General features: G+C 62.1%; 3 protein-coding genes across 5 annotated transcripts; 2 read left to right on the forward strand and 1 right to left on the reverse strand.

Moving 5' to 3' along the window:
• Positions 1 to 3,437: 3,437 nt before the first annotated feature.
• ADM2 (adrenomedullin 2) lies at positions 3,438 to 4,635 on the forward strand. The gene is made up of 2 exons (XM_070053127.2): positions 3,438 to 3,678; positions 4,188 to 4,635. The coding sequence occupies exons 1-2, from the start codon at positions 3,569 to 3,571 to the stop codon at positions 4,504 to 4,506; spliced, it is 429 nt and encodes a 142-aa protein (XP_069909228.1). The 5' UTR covers positions 3,438 to 3,568; the 3' UTR covers positions 4,507 to 4,635.
• Positions 4,636 to 6,808: 2,173 nt separating this feature from the next.
• MIOX (myo-inositol oxygenase) lies at positions 6,809 to 9,303 on the forward strand. Its single transcript, XM_070053126.2, has 11 exons — positions 6,809 to 6,885; positions 7,062 to 7,128; positions 7,542 to 7,622; positions 7,731 to 7,811; positions 7,910 to 8,072; positions 8,191 to 8,258; positions 8,332 to 8,441; positions 8,521 to 8,588; positions 8,688 to 8,737; positions 8,825 to 8,937; positions 9,028 to 9,303. Exons 2-11 carry the CDS (start codon positions 7,114 to 7,116, stop codon positions 9,134 to 9,136), a joined length of 858 nt encoding a protein of 285 aa, XP_069909227.1. The 5' UTR covers positions 6,809 to 6,885; positions 7,062 to 7,113; the 3' UTR covers positions 9,137 to 9,303.
• A 6,581-nt stretch (positions 9,304 to 15,884) lies between these two features.
• LMF2 (lipase maturation factor 2) lies at positions 15,885 to 19,960 on the reverse strand. 3 transcript variants are annotated; one of them, XM_070051546.2, is made up of 14 exons: positions 19,787 to 19,960; positions 19,218 to 19,471; positions 19,058 to 19,086; positions 18,731 to 18,954; positions 18,476 to 18,654; positions 18,171 to 18,306; positions 17,935 to 18,069; positions 17,761 to 17,866; positions 17,584 to 17,680; positions 17,319 to 17,501; positions 17,009 to 17,177; positions 16,815 to 16,926; positions 16,644 to 16,740; positions 15,885 to 16,553 (listed from the first exon to the last, which is right to left on the reverse strand). In XM_070051546.2, exons 1-14 carry the CDS (start codon positions 19,878 to 19,880, stop codon positions 16,254 to 16,256), a joined length of 2,115 nt encoding a protein of 704 aa, XP_069907647.1. In that variant the 5' UTR covers positions 19,881 to 19,960; the 3' UTR covers positions 15,885 to 16,253. The 3 variants fall into 3 exon arrangements, 2 of the variants coding, with proteins under 2 accessions (XP_069907647.1, XP_089163930.1); XR_016216452.1 differs by lacking the exon at positions 17,009 to 17,177 and having other exon boundaries at positions 19,787 to 19,935; XM_089307804.1 differs by having other exon boundaries at positions 17,584 to 17,866; positions 18,146 to 18,306; positions 19,787 to 19,935.
• Between the last annotated feature and the right edge of the window lie 35 nt (positions 19,961 to 19,995).

A 19,995-nucleotide genomic window follows, 5' to 3' on the forward strand; every position in this document is an offset into this window, starting at 1 on the left:
GCACCCTCGGCCCGCCCCCCCCAGTGGGCGGGGCGCGAGACAACAAACGCCATTGGTCGACCATTCGTGGGGGCGGATCCCGGAAGCGATGGCCCGCCCATCGTCTCCCGCCCCGGGGCCTCGGTGCAGACCCTCCGACCGGTCAGCGGCCCTGGTTGAGCCCCCCGTTGGGAGGCGCTTCAGGCTGAGGGAAGGCGGGAGGGACGTGGGCCCGGCCGGAGGACGGAGGAGGCCGAGGCCGTCACCTCAGGGGGGCACCCAAGCCCCACCTTTGGGGGCTCTGGGTTCGAGAAAGGCTGGGCCTGCCCTTGGGGGTCCCCGCGGAGGCGAGGGAGATCCAAACACCCGGCCCAGGGACACCCGCCGCCCCCAAGTGCTGGGGCTGGTCAGGCCCTCCCCAGCAGCGGCCCAGCGATGGTCAAGGGAGACATGGCCCTCAAGGGCAGGGTGCCTGCAAGGAGCTGGCTCTGCGGAAGCTGATGGCAGCCATGTCCCATCTGCCCCAGGAGTGGCCAGAGAGAATGAGAGGCAAGCTCAGAGACAGCTGAGGGGGGGCCCAGCCCATCTCCGCCCTGCTGGTGGACGGTGGCACAGCCACAGCCGCCCTCAGCCACTCCCGGGTTGACCAAGGCTGAGGAACCCTTTTTGTCTAAGCCGGCTTGAGTTGATTTCCAGCACATGTACCCAGAAAGGAGCCCCTCCACCCCTATTAGCACTCCGGGGTTTGTGTGTGGGCAGCAGCAGCCCTGGACACATCCTGCCAGGGGCTACCCCACACCCGCTTCCCTGCCCTTAGGCCTCCCACCAGGCCCATGTCAATGCCCAGGTCTGTGTCCCCAGCCTCAGGGGCCTGTCCCTTCCAGGCTGCCCTAACCCTGCAAGGCTCCTGCCGCTGAGTCTCGGGTCCTGCCCGTGGCACCCTCAGCAGTGCCTGCGTCCACCCAAGCCGCCTCTCCCCCGCTGACAGAGAGAGGTCGTCCATCCACTGTTCCATCCACTGATCCACTCTCCAGATGGCTGCAACAGCCAGAGCCGAGCTGATCCGAAGCTGGGAACTTCCTCTGGGTCTCCCACGCAGATTTAGGGCCCCAAGTACTTGGGCCATCTTCCACCGCTTTCCCAGAGCAGAAGCAGAGAGCTGGATCGGAAGAGGAGCAGCTGGGACTAGAACTGGCGCCCACAGGGGATGCCAGCGCCACAGACGGAGGCTCAGCCCACTGCAGGGTCACAGCGCCGGCCCCTCTGGCCCCCATCTGGCCAAACTCCAGGGCCATCCACACCCCTCACCTGCCGCTCACCATACAGGGTGAGTGGCCTGTGGTGACACCCACTGCCCAGCCTGCTGCTGTCTGGGCAGCTGTCTCCAGTCCGCAGCTCTTCCAGCTGCTGCCCCTTCCTCACATAGAAACAGAAGCCACCAGGTGGGAGACCCCCAGCCGGCATCCCCCCCACCACGTACCCACAGAGCCTCTGCCTGCTGCTGGCCGGCCATGCCCTCACCACACCCTCTCTTCCTCCTTCTGGCTCCAGCTTCATCTCGGCTCTCAAAACCTCCCTTGGCGGTCGCCACGCTCGCTGTCTGCTGCACTCCCACTTCTCTAAAGCTCTCCCCACTGCCGTCAGCACACCCAGCCCTCCCGCAGCCCGGGCCTGGCTGGCCTGCCTTTCACCCGTCTCCGCCGTGGACACTGCTCCAGGGCAGCCGCCCCATCGCGCCCCAGGGGCAGCTCCTCAACTGAGGAAGAACGGAGGCCCAGGGCCTCCCCTTGAAGAGTGTGGGGACACTTCTGTGGGCTCGCCAGTGGGAGAGGCAGCCAGGCTGATGCCTGAGGGTCAGAGGACCCCCCCAGCGCCGTCAACCGTGGGCTCTGGGCAATGGGACCACGGTCTGATGGAGGTAGTGATTGTTCAGTCGTCCCAGGGTCTGAAAGAAAGAAGGCAGTGGGCTTCTGGCCCGCCCACCCCCAGACCTACCACCACCTGTCCCAGATTAAAACGTCCCTACTGGCAAGGTGGACAAACCATGTTTGTGTCTGGAACGATGGTGCTTCCACAGTGTGGAAGATGACACTGCAGGACGAGTGCCCTCCTCGGCCCTCTGCCCACACCTCCCTACACCACCTTCTTCCCTCTGCCTGCTCTGTGGACGGTGTCCCTCCACCTGCCAGGGCCCGACCACCTCGAAATCCTGCCCTGTCTTCAGCCCTCGCTCACAGCACCGAAGGCTGAGCCGACACCTCCGTGTGGGTGACCCACGGGTGGCTCAGAAGGCAGAAAGGCTGTGCCGGGAGCCAGGAGCCCGTGTGTGCAGCACCCTGTCCCCCATGTCCCCATGGGCCCCGCTCCTGCTGGACTCCCCAGGCCTGTGCTCCTGACACAAACACACGACCCCTCTCAGGCCTGGCTGGTAGGAATGGACAAGCAGGTGACTGCTGGAGCCCCCCACCCTTCTCAGAGGTAGGCCAGGCTCAACACTCATGAACTTAATCATCCAGCAAATGTTTACTGAGCGCCCATGGTGTGCTCAGCAGGAGGGACAGAGTGGCCACAGGGGGTATGAGGAGGGGCAGGTAATCGGAGAAACCTCTGGTAGGAGGCGGATGAGATCATGGCTGCCTCTCAGATGGACAAAGAAGCCGAGAGCTGCCGAGGCCTTCATCTGTGGACAGTGGTGGGCACCAGGTTTGTGGAGAACAGGTTAGCACCGTTGCTGTCCAGTGGAGACCGCGCAGGGTTCTCGTGGCCACTGATGAAGGATTGGTTAAATCAATCACAGGACACCAACTATGGAGCTGGGCCGGGTCTACTTTCCATTCGACGTGCTTGTGTGTGAGGTACAGGGAAGCAGAACCTGGCCCCACAGTGGGCACTGTGCAGGGATCTTGCCTGGCACCTAGGTTTGAGTTTCTTACAAAACGAGGTTCTAGGAAAAAGGCCGCCTGGGAACGGCCTCCCTGGGACCCGACAGACCCTCCGCCATCTGTTCTGCGCGGGATCCTGAGCCAGCGCTGCCCGGGGCCCACCCTCTGGCTTGAGAGCCCAGCCATGACTCCCCAGGCTCTGGACTGTGCAGCGACCCGAGCCCTGGCAGGGCGCGGCAGCCCGGGGTTCCCGCGCAGTTGCCCAGCGCTGCTGTCCCGCGCCTTCTCCTTGAAGCCACAAGGGTCCCAGGCGAGGCCGCGTCCGGTGCCGTCCTCCCCCCGCCCCCCCCCGCCCCCGCCCCGCCCCCCGGCGCGCCAGCTCCGCCCCTGCGGGAGAGGCTATTTAGCTCTAGGGGCGCCGCCAGGGCCGGCGCTCGGTCCCCCCGCAGCACCCAAGGCCTCTGGCTGACTAAGACTTCCCCCACCTGCTCTGCCCGCCACCTGCCGACGGAACCCGGACCAGTCGGCCCGCTCCCCTCCGGAGGTCCGCGCGCCGGTCGGCTGGCAGGAACCCAACTTGCCCACGCCACGCCTGGCGCCCCCAGGTGGCAGGGGCCCCACCGTGCGGACTTGGGGGCTGGCCTGAGGCCCAGGCCGCCCCCGACCCGGCAGGCAGTCCGCGGCTCTCTCTACTCAGCGTGGGTGCCATGGCCCGGCTCCTGGCTGTCATCCTGGGTTGCGTCAGCCTTGTGTACCTGCAGCTGCCCGGTGCGCTGTCCAGCGGCCCGCTCGGGGGCCCACGGCCCCTTCGGCCCAGGTGAGCAGGACGACAGGTCTCAGACCAACCCCGATCCCTGTCCCTCGAGGGTAACCAGGGTACCACGGGATGCACTGTCCCCTCCCTCACCTCCTCATCTCCAGCCCCACCCCCCACCTCCCAAATTGAGGACCAGTGCAACCCCAGAGGCCTCTCTTTCTCTGCCTCCCTCCCAAGGCGGGTATCCACACCCTATGAGGGGGATGCCTGTTGGGGGCTCCTCAGGCCTGTCTCTCCTAAGGGAGAGAGGGGCTGCGGGGACATCACCCACAGTCCTGGGCCTGGTGCCCAGGGTGCCCTTTGCCCCGGGGAGGTGCTGTTGATGGGACACGTGACCTGGGCCACAAGATGACTATGTGTTCAGAAGGGGCTATGGGCTTCCCCTGGCCACACACCAGGCTGTCGGGGAAGCTGTGGACTTCCCGTGCCAGTGACCCCTGCCCCGAGTGGGGGTGAGGGGATTCTGAAGGGCTCAGCTGTCAAGTTCACGTCCTCCGTTGCCTCTGCAGAGAGCCCCCGGCCCGGACCCCTTCCGGCAGTCTGCAGCCCCGACACCCTGCACCCTGGGCAGTGGTCTGGAAGCCCCGTCAGGTTCCTCAGCCATACAGGAGGGCCAGCCAGGCCCCCACGATGGGCCAGCGTCTCCGGGACAGCGGCCAGAGACACCCCGGCCCCCGCAGGACCCAAGCCCAGCTCCTGCGGGTGGGCTGTGTGCTGGGCACCTGCCAAGTACAGAACCTCAGCCACCGGCTTTGGCAGCTCGTGAGGCCAGCGGGCCGCCAGGACTCCGCTCCCATCGACCCCAGCAGCCCCCACAGTTATGGCTGAGGTGGGACAGGACCACACCCCTGCCTGTCCCTTCCGGGCAGGGGAGCTGTGCCTGGATTCCAGAGGTGCGGCTAACCCCACAGCCCCGGCCAGGGCCCCTGGAGTTCCTGCAGACAACAGGGCCTGAGTGGCCGTGGACACGGAGAGTCATGGGTGTATATAGACCCAGGAGGGTCTTCACGCTGGGTCTGCACACCTAGGACCTGTGTACCCCACGGGTGTGCACACTCAGGGAGCCGTCACAGGCAGAGGTGGTGGGCAGCATCGAACGCCGAGAAGGGCCTCTGAGGAGAGAGGTTTGGCCAACATCAGGGAGCAGTCACCCAGGTTCCAAACCCACGGGGTCACCTCTGAGCAAAGGCGGGGGGTGACGCTGAGCCCCTTCCCACTTGGGCATGCCTGTGCCCGACCCTTCCCCTCCCAGTGCCCTGTGATGCTGTGACTCCAGGATCAGCTGAGTAGGGACAGGTCACAAAGGAGCCTTGGCAGCTCTGACTGGCAATCCTGGAACCCAGGCCAGCTGGCCATGGTTACCCCACCCCAATTGCGGGCAGCTACGGAATAGGGCCATAGGGGCCATTCTAGGGCAGAGCAAGGATGCTCCCTTCTTCCTACCCAGGGCAACTAAGGAACCCCCCCCCCCAGGGAGGCAAGCACAGCCAAGCAAGAGCTCCCAGGACCTCCCCCCCCACACACACACACAGTGTAGGGGCCTCACAGGACCAGGCCTGGGGACAGCGGGAGGCTGGGAAGACTTGCTTCTCTGCACCCACTAAGAGCCCAGGGAGGAGCAAGCAGCCTCAAAATGATAAGGAGAATGAGAGCCACAGCTGGTGTGTGCAGGGTCCTGCGTGTCCACCTGGGGCTGGGTCTTCACACATGTCCTGTCACCCACGCTTCGATGCAGTCCTGACCGGCGGAGCCTGGAGGTGCGGAAATGGTAGTTTCTGTCCATTAGAAACACACACGGCACTCCACCCACCAGCATTTGCCACTGTCAATTACCCCCCCAGAGGCAGAGCAGGAGGGCAGAGCTGTGGCCACCACCTGGGAGGGTGCCTGGGCCCCGGGCTGGTGCCTTCTTTGGGGGCTCCTGGCACACAGGGGACCAGGCTGAGACCTCCGTGCCCAGGGAGGCAGACGAAGAATCAGCAGCAGGTGGTTGAGGGGCCGCCTGCAGGAAGGGTGCGTGAGATTTGAGCCACCAAGGCCCCCCTCGCACGGGAGCTGTGTCTGCAGCACTGGCTAGGAGAGACTGGGGGAGGGGCCAGCGGCCTGGGCCTGAGTCAGGGGTGATGCCCACGTGGCAGTGAGGACCGAGCAGGGAAGGGGAACAAGGCAGAGGAGGGGTCTGGGGCAAACCGGTGAGAGGAGTTCAGTTTTCACAACTCAGCTCCTGGGGCAGGGGCAAGGTCCATCCCCGCGCCCGCCTGGCCTGGGTGTTGTTTCCTCTGCCAGGGATGCTGCCCTCCCCCACACCCCTCTTCTCGAGTGGGCCCTGCGCCCTGGGGGGCTGAAGCACAGACTTTGCCCCCTGCACCAGTCCCCCCGCCAACCTGCCCCGTAGCCCCCACCTTGTGGCTCTTCCGTTGCCCTCCGACATCTGGGCAGTGTCAGAAGGTTTCCTGCCACCACCCACAGCCGGCAGCGGTGTGAAGTCACCTGATGCCCCCACAGCCTGCTGAGTTCCCGCCCCCAGTGCCTTCCCCAGCCACACCGCATCCCAGGCCCACGAGGCCCCACAAGAAGCCTCCAGGGGCCTGATCTCCCTCTGCATGGACAGCGACGGGCAGCTCACGGCATTGGCCGCACCGGTGTCTGTCCTTGACTCTCGTCCGAGAGCCCAGACAGACTGCCCGAGCCCAGTCTCCTCCGGACTTGACCTTGGCCCTGCCTTGCCTAGCACCGGGTTAGCAAGAATCCGGTCAGCTCTCGGGCCTCCCCCACCCTCCATATCTGATGGAATTCCTCATCTCCCACCCTTGACTTCTGAGAGCTGCTGCCTCCAGCCCTCAACCTGCTTTGTCCCATCTGCACGGATCCTCCACTCCACTCCCCGGCAGTGGGTCTCCAGCCCCCTTGGTGGTTTGCGGCTTGGGCCCTATCCCTTTGCCCTAGTGTGCTGTATTGAATAAAGCGTTCAATGCCATTTTCACAGTTTTAAAAGAGTTAGCTTTTCCTTAGGAAGCCCCTGCCCCACCCAGAGCCATAGAGCCTGGAGCCCAAGCTTTCACTCCCAGAGACCCGGGGTGGGGGCAGAGGGGCGGGGTCCAGGGTCTGTACCACCTGTGGGGAGGGGCCGCCTGAGGTGGTGGCAGAGGTGTTTAAAGGCCGGGGCAGGTTGGGGGGTTGTGGAGCAGTGCCTGGAACGAGAAGCAGGTCAGTTCCTCTGGGGTCAGGGAGGCTGAGGTCAGGGCAAGGGGGCTGAGGCTTTGCCTGCGCTGACACATTAACTCGCTGTGGCAGGAGGGGGCAGATGGTCACTCATTACCGAGGGCCAAGGCCAAGGGGCTGGGTGGTGTCTGGTCACTTATGTAACCTGTGGGCATATATAGGGGCACCTGAGCCCACGGGATTCTGGCCCACCCGAGATCCACTGACCTCAGGATGAAGGTGGCTGTGGTAAGTACTGCAGACCTGCTGGGAAAGGGGCCCCCCTGCCCCCTTCCCTGCCGGCTAGCCTTCCCTGGGGGAAAAGGCAGCAGCTCCTGCCCACCCAGGCCTCTTCCTGCTGGTCCAACTGCAGCAGGGTCAGCAGACCCCTGCCTCCCCGCGGACTCGGGTCTCCCGCGTCTGCGAGGAGGTGGAGCAGGGCGGTTCCTAGCCCTCACGGCATCCCTGGTGTTGGGCACATACATCTGCCTGGCTGGTGAGCATACCAGGTGTCCGAGGCCAGTGCAGGCCCAGCTGACGGCGTGGGGGAGGCCGTGTCCTCAGGTGCCCGCCAGCAGCCTTGAGCAGGTCCCAGGCTCGGTGTCTCCAGCCCTGTGGGGATGGCCTGACAGTGACATGGATCAAATCCCCCATGCGCCCAGGGCCCAGACCCTTCCCTGACCTACCGACCTGATGCAGACCCAGAGACAGCCAAAGACAAGAGCACCTTCCGGAACTACACGGTGAGGACCTGGCCCTGGGGGGAGGCTCTGCTCCCACCTGTGGGGCCCGGCCTGGGGGAGGGGCGGCCGCGTGAGGCACATGGCCTCTGCTGACTGTCTGGCTTGCAGTCGGGCCCCCTCCTGGATCGCGTCTTCAACACCTACAAGCTCATGCACTCACAGCAGACGGTGGACTTCGTCAGGAGGAAGGTCAGCGCCGCCCCTTGGCCCAGCCCCAGCCCCAGCCCCAGCCCCAGCTCTCCGGCCGGGACGGGCGCTGAGCTGACTCGGCCCGCCCTCCCACCCAGCATGCCCAGTTCGGCAGCTTCTCCTACACGAAGATGACCGTCCTGGAGGCTGTGGGCGCACTGGACGCGCTGGTGGACGAGTCGGACCCCGACGTGGACTTCCCCAATTCCTTCCATGCCTTTCAGACGGCAGAGGGCATCCGGAGGGCGCACCCCGACAAGGGTGCGCTGAGCCAGCTGTGTGGTGGGGGTGGGGTGTGCGAGGGGCACCCCAGCAGCCGGGGCCATCCTGGCTCTCCGCCCCCACACCAACCCTCCTGCCCTGTGTGCCTCCCTCCTAGACTGGTTCCATCTTGTTGGGCTCCTGCATGACCTCGGGAAGGTCCTGGCTCTGTGGGGGGAGCCCCAGGTGAGAGCCAGGGAAGCTAGGGAGGGGGGACACTAATGTGGGGGGCCCTACCCACCCAGCCTTTGCCCTGCAGTGGGCGGTCGTTGGAGACACCTTCCCCGTCGGCTGCCGACCCCAGGCCTCTGTGGTTTTCCGTGACTCCACTTTCCAGGACAACCCTGACATGCAGCATCCCCAGTACAGGTGCCACCCTCCCCCCAACCCTGGCCAGCCCTCCCCTCCCCGGCCCACAGCAGCCCCTCACTCTGCGCTCTCTCTGCAGCACGGAGCTGGGCATGTACCAGCCGCATTGCGGGCTGGAGAACGTCCTCATGTCCTGGGGCCACGATGGTGAGCCGCGGGGCGGGCGGGGCGCGGGCCGCCTGGGGGTGGGGGCGGGAGGGCCGCCCGCTGCAAGCCTGCAGCTGATGCGCCCGCCCCCGCCCGCAGAGTACATGTACCAGATGATGAAGTTCAACAAGTTCTCCCTGCCTGAGGAGGTAGGTGGGGGAGGGGCAGGCCTGGGAGCCCCGCCCGGGCCAGCCCCCGCCGGGCAGGGAGCATGCTGGGTGTGGCCCTCTCCACAGGCCTTCTACATGATCCGGTTTCACTCCTTCTACCCGTGGCACACCGGCGGCGACTACCGGCACCTGTGTAGCCAGCGGGACCTGGACATGCTGCCCTGGGTGCAGGAGTTCAAGTAAGCCCGGGCCTGTGGGGGGCTGGGGTGAGGACAAGGCCGATGGCCAGGGCGGGGCCCTCATGATCTCTCTGCCCCTCCCTGCTACAGCAAGTTCGACCTGTACACGAAGTGCCCCGACCTGCCCGACGTGGACAAGCTGCGCCCGTACTACCAGGGGCTCATTGACAAGTACTGCCCCGGCGTCCTGTGCTGGTGACCAGCCTGCCCCTCTGAGCCAGCCCACAGGCCCGGTGGGGTGTCCTGGGGAGCCCGGGGAGGCCCAGCACAGGGAGGATCCGCCTCGGCCTCAGGAGAGGCTCTGGACCCGCCCGTCCCCCCCTCATGGCCACTGGCGCCTGGTGACAATAAAGACGTGAAGTTCTGCCGTGCCTGACTCTTCAGTGGGACGGGGCAGCCTGGGAGGGCCCTGCCTGGTGTGAGCACCTTGGCAACTGCCCAGCTCCAGCGTGGGGGGGACGACAACTGACCTCACCCCTTTTAAACAGCCACCACATCCTCTGGGCTCGGTGTGGTGTGAGTGTGCTACGTGTCGTGTGTCACGAGTGTGTGTGGTGTATGTGTGGTGTGTGAGTGTGTGAGTGCTGTGTGTGGTCTGGGTGTGTGTGGTGTGATATGTGTCATGTGTGGTATGTGTCGCGTGTGTGGTGTGTGTAAATGTGTGGTGTGTGTGTTGATGTTGTATGTGCCATGTAGTGTGTGTGAATGTGTGGTGTGTGTGTGTGGTGTGGTATGTGTCATGTGTATGTGGTGTGTGTGTGGTGTAGTGTGTGGTATGTGTCATGTGTGTGGTGTACGTGTCGTGTGTCATGTGTGTGGTGTGGTGTGTGTCGTGTGTGTGGTGTATGTGTCGTGTGTCATGTGTGTGGTGCGGTGGTGTGTGTGGTGTGGTGTGTGTCGTGTGTGTGTGTGTGTGTGGGGTGTGTGTTGATGTTGTATGTGCCATGTAGTGTGTGTGAATGTGTGGTGTGTGTGTGTGGTGTGGTATGTGTCATGTGTATGTGGTGTGTGTGTGTGGTGTAGTGTGTGGTATGTGTCATGTGTGTGGTGTATGTGTCGTGTGTCATGTGTGTGGTGTGGTGTGTGTCGTGTGTGTGGTGTATGTGTCGTGTGTCATGTGTGTGGTGCGGTGGTGTGTGTGGTGTGGTGTGTGTCGTGTGTGTGTGTGTGTGTGGGGTGTGTGTTGATGTTGTATGTGCCATGTAGTGTGTGTGAATGTGTGGTGTGTGTGTGTGGTGTGGTATGTGTCATGTGTATGTGGTGTGTGTGTGTGGTGTAGTGTGTGGTATGTGTCATGTGTGTGGTGTGTGTGTGGTGTAGTGTGTGGTATGTGTCATGTGTGTGGTGTATGTGTCGTGTGTCGTGTGTGGTGCGGTGGTGTGTGTCGCGTGTGTGGTGTGTGTAAATGTGTGGTGTGTGTGTTGATGTTGTATGTGCCATGTAGTGTGTGTGAATGTGTGGTGTGTGTGTGTGGTGTAGTGTGTGGTATGTGTCATGTGTGTGGTGTATGTGTCGTGTGTCATGTGTGTGTCGTGTGTGTGTGTGTGTGGCAGGAGCCAGCGCAAGTTCTCGGCCCAGCAGGCAAGCAGCCTCACCCCATAGCTGATACCTGAGCCGGGGTCCCAGCTCTCCACTGCACACCTGGAAGCAGAGGTGACGGCCCAAGCCTGGGTCCCTTCCACCCACATCAGAACCTGGATGGAGATCCAGGCTCCTGGTTCCGGCCTGACACAGCCCCTGCTGCTCAGGCATTTGGGGAGTGAACAGGCAGATGGGAAAGCTCTTTTCAAACAAATTGAAAATAAATAAAAACTCCTAAACCCCCAATAGCTAAAAGGATACACCCACAGAAGACAAACTCAGGGGTTAAGTGCTACAGAGTGAGTGCCTGTGAGCCACCCTTGGAGGGCAGCCGCCCCAGGCTCCGCCCATCACCTGCACAATATCTGCCTGCTTCCGCTGTCCAAGCTGCCTCCTCCAGCGCCACACCTTAGCTTGCCAGCGTGGCCTCCATCTGCGCCACGGGTCTCATTTCCTCTGAATTCACAAGGTTCAGGTCTGGCTTGTCGGGGTGAAGGTGCTCTCCAGGGGCAGCTCCAGTTTCCCTGTGCTGGTGTCAGGCTCGCCACAGCCCCCACTCTGCAGGGTGTGCCGCAGGGGTGTGCCTGCTCCAATCCCTTCTGCACGCACCTTTGGAACAGGTCATCTGGTCACCTGCGGCCCCGCTGGTACAGGGGAGACCTGCCCTCAGTCGGCAGTGTGTGTGTGTTGTGTAGACCTGCACATACCCAGTGTGTGTGTCTGTGTGTGTGTGTGAAGGTTGTGTAGACCTGCACATACCCAGTGTGTGTGTCTGTGTGTGTGTGTGAAGGTTGTGTAGACCTGCACATACCCAGTGTGTGTGTGTGTGTGTGTGAAGGTTGTGCAGACCTGCACATATCCAGTGTGTGTGTGTGGGGGGGGGAAGGTTGTGTAGACCTGCACATATCCAGTGTGTGTGTCTGTGTGTGTGTGTGTGAAGGTTGTGCAGACCTGCACATATCCAGTGTGTGTGTGTGTATCTGTGTGTGGGAAGGTTGTGTAGACCTGCACATATCCAGTGTGTGTGTGTGTATCTGTGTGTGGGAAGGTTGTGCAGACCTGCACATATCCAGTGTGTGTGTGTGTGTGTGTGGGAAGGTTGTGTAGACCTGCAAATATCCAGTGTGTGTGTCTGTGTCTGTGTGTGGGAAGGCTGTGCAGACCTGCACATATCCAGTGTGTGTGTGTGTGTGTGTGTGTGGAAGGTTGTGTAGACCTGCACATATCCAGTGTGTGTGTGTGTATCTGTGTGTGGGAAGGTTGTGTAGACCTGCACATATCCAGTGTGTGTGTGTGTGTGTGTGAAGGTTGTGTAGACCTGCACATATCCAGTGTGTGTGTGTGTGTGTGGAAGGTTGTGTAGACCTGCACATATCCAGTGTGTGTGTGTGGGGGGGGGAAGGTTGTGTAGACCTGCACATATCCAGTGTGTGTGTGTGTTGGGGGGAAGGTTGTGTAGACCTGCACATATCTGGTGTGTGTGTGTATGTGGGAAGGCTGTGTAGACCTGCACATATCCAGTGTGTGTGTGTGTATCTGTGTGTGGGAAGGTTGTGTAGACCTGCACATATCCAGTGTGTGTGTGTGGGGGGGGGAAGGTTGTGTAGACCTGCACATATCCAGTGTGTGTGTGTGGGAAGGTTGTGCACACCTGCACATACCCAGTGTGTGTGTGTGTGGGGGGGAAGGTTGTGCAGACCTGCACATATCTGGTGTGTGTGTGTGTATCTGTGTGTGTGAAGGTTGTGTAGACCTGCACATATCCAGTGTGTGTGTGTGTGTGTGTGTGGGAAGGTTGTGTAGACCTGCATATATCCAGTGTGTATGTCTGTGTGTGTGTGAAGGTTGTGTAGACCTGCACATATCCAGTGTGTGTGTGTGTGTGTGTGTGTGTGAAGGTTGTGCAGATCTGCACATATCCAGTGTGTGTGTGTGTGTGTGTGTGTGGGAAGGTTGTGCAGATCTGCACATATCCCGCGTGCTCTGGTTCCTTCATTCTCCTTCCCTAGGGCTCATGTGGCTGGGTGGGTGGGGCCCCTGCGTCCTCCTTGGAGTCTGGTGAGAACACACTCAGACTGCTAGTTTCCTGTGACTGCCAAAACAAATCACCACAAATTTAGAGGCTTAAAACAACAGAAAGTCCACAGAAGAATTGCTAGAAATAATAAGCAAATTCAGTGAAACTGCAGACTATAAAACCAATTTTCAAAAATCAGTAGTGTTTCTATACATCAACAACAAGCTATTTGAAAACATGAATAAAATAATTCCATTTATAATAGCTATCGAAAAAGGAATAAATTTAACCATTGTAGTGAAAGACCTGTACAATGAACAATATAAATATTGAAGATGAAAAAGACACAGATAAATGGAAATAGATCCCATGTCATGGACTGGAAGAATCAGCATGATTAAAATGTCCACATTACCCAAAGCCAACTGCAGACTCCATGCAATCCCAATCAAAATGCCAATGGTTTTCACAGAAATAGAAAAAAAAATCTAAAATCCATATGAAGCCCAAGAAAGACCCCAAAGAGCCAAAGTGACCATAGCAGAAAGAACAGAGCCAGAAAGTATAAATGAAACCTGATCCAAAACATGCTACAGTGAGGCCAGTATCCTGGTCCAGTCAGGCCACTTCCGGCCACACCAGCATCCCTAGTGGGCACTGGTTCGTCCCAGCTGCTCCACTTAAAAAAAAAAAAAAATTATTTATGTGAAAGAGTTACACAGAGAGGAAGAGAGGCAGAGAGAGAGGGAGGGAGAGTGGGAGGTCTTCCATCCGCTGGTTCACTCCCCGATTGGCCACAACGGCTGGAGCTGAACTGATCCGAAGCCAGGATCCAGGAGCTTCTTCCGGGTCTCCCATGTGCGTGCAGGGGTGCAAGGACTTGGGACACCTTTTACTGCCTTCCCAGGCCATAGCAGAGAGCTGGATCTGAAGTGGCGCAGCTGGGATATGAACTGGTGCCCACACGGGATGCCGGCACTGCAGGCGGTGGCCTTATCGGCTCTGCGACAGCACTGGTCCTGCTGCTCCACTTCTGATCCGGCTCCCAGCTAATGTGCTGTGGAAAGAGCAGTGGAAAATGGTCCAAGTCCTTGAGCCCCTGAACCCACACGGGAGACGAGGATGGAGTTCTAGGATCCTGACTTTGGCCTGATCCAGCCTTGGCCATTTCAGCCATTTGGGGAGTGAACCAACCTATGCAAGATTGATCCCCCCACCCCCACCCCATCTCTCCTTCTCTCTGTAACTCTACCTTTCAAGTAAATAAATAAATTAAAAAAAAAAAAACAACACGGTACAAAGCTATGGTAACCAACACAGCAAGGCCTGCCATACAAGAAGACACCCAGACCCACGGGACGGAACTGAGAGTTCATAAATGAACCACCAATTTACAGCCAGCTGATTTGCAGCAGAGATGGCAAGGACATACTTTTGGGAAAGCCAGATATCCACAGGTGGAGTGAGATTAGCCCCTACCTGACATTACGTACAAAAACCAACTCAACATGGGGTGAAGACATCCTTGAAACCAAGGGGTATTAGCAGGGAGCTGGACCAGAAGTGGAGCAGCTTGAACTGGCTTCCAGACAGGGTGCTGGCATCACAGGCAGCAACTTAACTCACCGTGCCACAATGCCAGCCTATGGCTGCCCCACCTTCTGTTTTGTTTTTTCAGTAAATGCTAGAACCCCAGTCTCATTTTATTTTTTTTAAAGATTTATTTATTTATTTGAAAGTCAGAATTAGAGAGAGAAGGAGAGGCAGAGAGAGAGAGAGAGAGGTCTTCCATCCGCTGGTTCATTCCTTAATTGGCTGCAACGGCCGGAGCTGGGCTGATCCAAAGCCAGGAGCCAGGAGCTTCTTCCTGGTCTCCCACATGGGTGCAGGGGCCCAAGGACCTGGGCCATCTTCCACTCTTTCCCAGGCCACAGCAGAGCTGGATAGGAAGTGGAGCAGCTGGGTCTCGAACCAGCGCCCATATGGGATGATGGCACTGCGATGGCAGCTTTACCTGCTAAGGCACAGCACTGGCCCCTCATTTATCTTCAGTACCTACTTTAGTTGAAAGGAAGAATTACAGAGATCCTCCACCCACTGGTTCACTCCCCAGATGACCCAACAGCCAGGACTGGGCCAAGCCGAAGCCAGGAGCTTCAGTCAGTCTGCCAAGTGGGTTCAGGGGCCCAAGCACTTGGACCATCTTCTGTTGCTTCCCCAGGAGCATCAGCAGGGAGCTGAGTCAGAGGTGGAGCAGCCGGGACTCGAACCAGCGCCCACACGGGATGCTGGTGTCACAAGTGGCAGCTTTGCTTGCTATGCCACAACACGCGCCCCACTTGCTCCATTTCTGACCCAGCTCCCTGCTAATGCATCTGAGAGAGCAGAAGACGGCCCCAGTGCTCGGCCCCTGACACCCACGTGGGCGACGCCGATGGAGGCCTGGGCTGCTGGCTTCTGCCAGACCCAGACCCAGCTGTGTGGGCACATGGGGGTGAACCAGCTGAGGGACGATCTGTAACTCTTTCAAGTAGATCAAATAAGAAGCATTAAAAAAGTTAATAATCTGAGCATGCAGGCCCAAGAACAGGCTTTGGAATCTTAGACGTACCTGCTGTCTTGGGCCAAAGCAGACTGCTTTGTTAGCAGGAGCTCCCTGGATGCCCCTGGAGCACAGTGCTCCTGTATGGGCCAGAGCAGGCTCCGTGGACTTCAGGGAGGGGCTGTCTCCTGGGGTCTGACAGTGCAGGTGTGTGCTGCAAACTCCCAGGGCAGGAGATCGGCCACAAGCCCAGACGGCCTCTTCCAGGTCAGAGGCCGGGGCTGGACGAGCCTTCCCCTCTTCCCTCCCACCCTGGTCTACTCTGACCCTCTGTCCTGCCCTGAGCGTGGGAAGCAGAGGCCGTGTCCTGGCTCCATACACACCACACTCTGCCAGCCCAAGGTTCCTCTGGGGTCAGGTGCTCAAAATTAACTTCCATAGGAAGAAACTCCATTTTTATTCCATTTGAAAGGCAGACACCCTACACAAAGCTCTTCCACCTGCTGGGTCACTCCCCAGACGCCTGCAACAGCACACAGCTGGGGCTGGGCCAGGCTGAAGTCAGGCGCCCGGACTCCAGCCTGGTCTCCCCTGGGCCAGGGGCTCACGTACTTGAGCCATCCCCTGCTGTGTCCCAGCAAGACGCTGTGTTGGAAGCAGTGTAGGGACTTGAGCCAGGTGCTCTACTAGGGGACATGGACTGCTGTGCCCCGCGCCCGCTCCTCAAACCCACTTAACAGAGAGCACTGAGCGCAGTGTGGAGACCAACTTCAGGCCTCCCCAGCGGGAGGGAAACACAGGCAAACAGCCAGCACTCAGGACGCCTTTATTGGTGCACGGATCCTCAGGACACTGCTGATAACCACCCTGGAGAGTCAGCCTGGCGCCCACGCTGGGCCCACGCTGGGCTCCAGGCTCAGACCTCAACAGCCTGGGGAGGGTCCTGAGCTGGCTGAGCTGGGTCACGCGGCCATCTCCTGGGCCAACTGTGGAGGCAGCAGGGCAGCCCTGGGGAGGGACGCTGTTGGTGTGAGGGACTGGTGGGCCCTCAAAGTAGCACCCTGCATCAGAGGGCAGCACCCTAGCCTGCATCTGCTTGGCAGGGTGGCGAAGGCACGGTGGGTGGGGCCACGCCTGCTGCAGGTCAGAGCTGAGAAGGGACCGGCCCTCTGGAAGCTACTTTTTCCGCCGAGAGGCCCGAGAGGTGCTGCTACAGTTGCTGGGGGCTGGGGCAGCCTGTCCACGGGCAGCTCCCCCGTCTTTCTTGGGAGCTGGCTTGTGCTTCTCCCCATTGGCTAGCGGGAAGGACCGGAGTACCCAGGGGGCCAGCAGCGTCTGCATGATTCTGATGGTGCCTACAGCCACAAGGAGCCCCCAGAGCAGCGTGGGGGCCTCCAGGGGAGACAGCTGAGCGCGCACCCAGTGGAGGGCCTGGGCCAGGATGCTGGAGCCACGGGCCCGGGGTGGGCTCTTGTCCTGTGGAGGCAAGACAGAGGAAGGCCCACAGAGGTCATCCCAGCACTGGGGGGCCATCCTCCCCCACCCCCTGCACTGCCGCCCTCCTACCTGAAGCCCAAACTGTTGGAGCAGGGTCTCCAGGCTCGGGTCCCCCAGGGACACGGGTGGGAAGAACTCTTCCACCCACTGGCGTCGCCACCACCGGCTGCAACAGGGCTAGAGTTCAGTGCGTGGCCTGAGCCCAGGGCCTCCCGACCCGGCCTGCTGCCCCACCCTTACCTCTGCTCCCCAGGCTGTGAGAACCAGTACTTGTACCGCTGGGCGCGGATATAGGTGGGTGGCTGCTTGTGGAAGGGGTACCTGCTGACCTGGTTCTGGATCAGGCGGATCACTGTGGGGGAGGAGGGGCTCAGCACCACCCCCACACGCCCCCAACCCTGCTCCTCCCTCGGCCCCACCCCACCAGGCCTCACCAGGCTCCTTTCCCTGTAGCAAGCGGAGCACCAGGCTCGTGAACCATGGGCTGTGTGTGTGTGGGCCCAGGGCTGCAAACCACATCTGCCAATCCAGGCGTGGCTGATGGGGGACCACGACGGGGGGCGGCTGGCTCATGTTCCCGGGTTTGTACATGAACTCGATCTCCTGCCCAGTGGGGCCAAGGTTAGCTGGGCCAGGCAGACTGGCCCCTGCCACCCCAAGCTTATGACAGGGCTGGCCATCCAGGGACATCTGGGGCCAGCTAGACATGGTCTCCACTGCCCCCCGAGCCGACGGGAAGCTCACCGTCCAGTGACGTCCATCGTAGCTGCCTTCCAGCACCACCTCAGGCCGCCCACCCAGACCCGTCATCCGGCGGAAGAGGCCATAAGAGTTGGCTAGCTGCAGGTGCTCCACAGCCCCAAACAGGCGGTGCGTCCCAGCCCAGAGGCGCCCGTGGGTCTCGGGCTCCATGTAGGAGTAGGGTACCTGTGAGCAGGGGAGCAGAGGCTCAGCGCTGTCCCTCCAGCCCCGCCCGGCCTCCACCCGCTGCCCCTGCGGTGCCACCCACCAGGCTGATCAGGAACATGACCACTGTGGCACCGCCCCAGACGGACAGCTCCACCGAAGCACACAGCTTCCGCAGCCAGCCCTGCACCTGCGTCCACCTGTGGGCAGGGGGTCCCAGCTGTGAGTCCTGAGCTCTGCCCAGAAAGCCGCCCCCTCCCGCCCTCTCTGGGCTGCGCACCTCCAGAGGGCAGTGAGTAGCTCCCAGGTGAGGGAGGCTGCGCCCAGCCACATGGTGGGCAGGGTCACCGTCTTCAGCCACTGGGAGAACTGGTGGAAGGTGAAGGCTGCAGAGAGAGGGGTGTGAGGAAGGCCGGGCTGGCTCCCGCCCTCCGGCCCCGAAGCCGGCACTCACTGGTTCTGGAGTGGACGGTGTGCTGCTGCCAGTTGACCTCCAGGCCAAAGTAGTGCATGGTGCCATAGGCCAGCAGCCCGTAGACGGCCAGTTCCAGCAGCAGGGCCAGTGTGGCCAGCAGGGCCTCGGACCGGGCTGTGGAGCAGGACAGTCGCAGATTGGTGGAGAGTCTGAGGCCAGGAGGAGGGGGCGCAGCCAGAGAGAAGCAGACAGCAGGGATGCAGGCGGCCGCTCACCGGGGGGCGTCTTCCTGCGCTGGCCCCGGCCAGCTGCCAAGTGCCGGTCGTCCAGGAGCGCGGTGGTGAGCACCAGCGTCAGCAGGTTGAAGAAGTTGTAGTTCCCCGTGATGATGATCAGGACCTGCAGCAGCACCTGGGGCGGGGGCTGTTCTCAGAGCAGGGCGGGCAGCCCAGGGCCCCGCCAACCCGAACGCCTGCCCTTCCCTGGGCCCACCCTCCACACCTGGAGTGCCTTCCCGACAGCAGCTGCCGCACCCCCAGGGCTGAAGAAGACCATGCATGCCTGAGCCCCACCGCCCCACCTGGGAGTAGAAGGCGGCCAGGCGCAGGCGGCGAATGGGGGCGAAGAACAGAGGAGGGACCGCGATCTCGATGACGAAGGTGCCCACCGCGCTGAGCCTGTGCAGCCAGACGGGCAGGTGGTGGGCGAACCAGGCGGCCGGTGTGGGGATGCACTGTGTCTCATAGTGGTAGGTGAGCGCTGCAGGGAACGGGGGGGGGGCGGTCAGAGCTGGGCCGAGCCCCCAGCCCACCCCAGGCCAGGCCGCGACCCTCACCAGTGAGCCCCCACCACGCAGGGCAGCGGCTGGTCAGCTTGACTACGCCTGAGGCGAACATGAGGCGAAACAGCAGCCAGCGCACCAGCCAGAAGGGGAGGCCCTCGTGGGGTGAGGCCCCCTCCGACCGGCCCTGGGGGGCCTGCTTGCGGCGTCGGCAGAGGGGCCACCCCAGCGGGGCCACCAGCACAGCCAGGAAGCCCGTCTCCAGCAACAGGGAATCCCTGCGGGGACACCAAACAGCACAAAGGACCCTTCCCCATCAAGACTGTGCCCGAGGAACAAACCCCCCACTCTGCCCAGCCCCCTTGCCCAGCAGCCACTCACCACTGGAAATAAAGGAACACCTGGCCCACCTGCGGGGAGAAGAGGTGTCAGGGGCAGGCGTGTGCGTCTGCGCAGTGCGGGGCGGGGCGGGCTGCAGTGGTCGCGCGATGCCCCCCCCCCCCCCCCCCCGTGCGGCAGGGCGGCCAGCAGCCCCACTTGCCTGGTAGGCCGACAGGTAGGCGGCCCACAGAAGCAGGTAGACCAGGAGGTGGCGCAGCGGGCGCAGCAGCAGGGCACCCAGGGCCAGCAGCGTGCCCAGCAGGCTGAGCAGTTCCAGGCCCTGGGCGGTGTCCAGCCCCAGCACGGGAGCCTCCCACAGCAGCGTCGGGGTCTCCCACAGCTGCTGCAGGCGCCCCTTGCCCTGTGGGCGCAGCGTCCTCCGCGCGGGCAGGATGCCCTCGGGGCCGTACAAGCCTGTGGGAAGGCGCGTCAGGCCGAACCCGCCCGCTCCGGGGCCCCCGGCCAGCCCTCCCCAGCCGAGGTCCGCGGGGGCGGCCCCCCGGCCCCCGCCCCCACGGGGCCCCCGTCCTCATCCGCCGGCCAGAGCCCGGTCCGCACCGAGGCCACCGGCGCCCGCTCCGGGTGGCGTCACGCCCACGGCGCGTCTTGCGGCCCCGCGGGACGCCCACCGCTGCCTCTACCCCTCGCGCAAGGCCGGACCCTCCCCCGCCTGCGGACGGCGCGGGAGAGGAGCGGGCGAGAGGACCCGCGCGCCCTCGGCTCCCTCACCCGGGATCTGCATGTACAGGGAGGCGAAGGCGAACATGAAGATCGCCGCCACGCCCTGCAGAAAGAGCTGCCGCGGGAGCCGGGAGCCCGCCATGTCCGCTACGCGGCCCGCTGGAGCAGAGCCCACGCCGGCCCGGCCCGGCCCGGCCCCGCCCCGCCCCGCCCCGCCCCGCGCGCCCCGCGGCCCTCCCTGGGCGTTTCCGCCACCC

Source organism: Oryctolagus cuniculus, chromosome 11 (genome assembly GCF_051225735.1).
Source record: "Oryctolagus cuniculus isolate XC-2025 breed Fujian yellow rabbit chromosome 11, ASM5122573v1, whole genome shotgun sequence".
NCBI lineage: Eukaryota > Metazoa > Chordata > Mammalia > Lagomorpha > Leporidae > Oryctolagus > Oryctolagus cuniculus.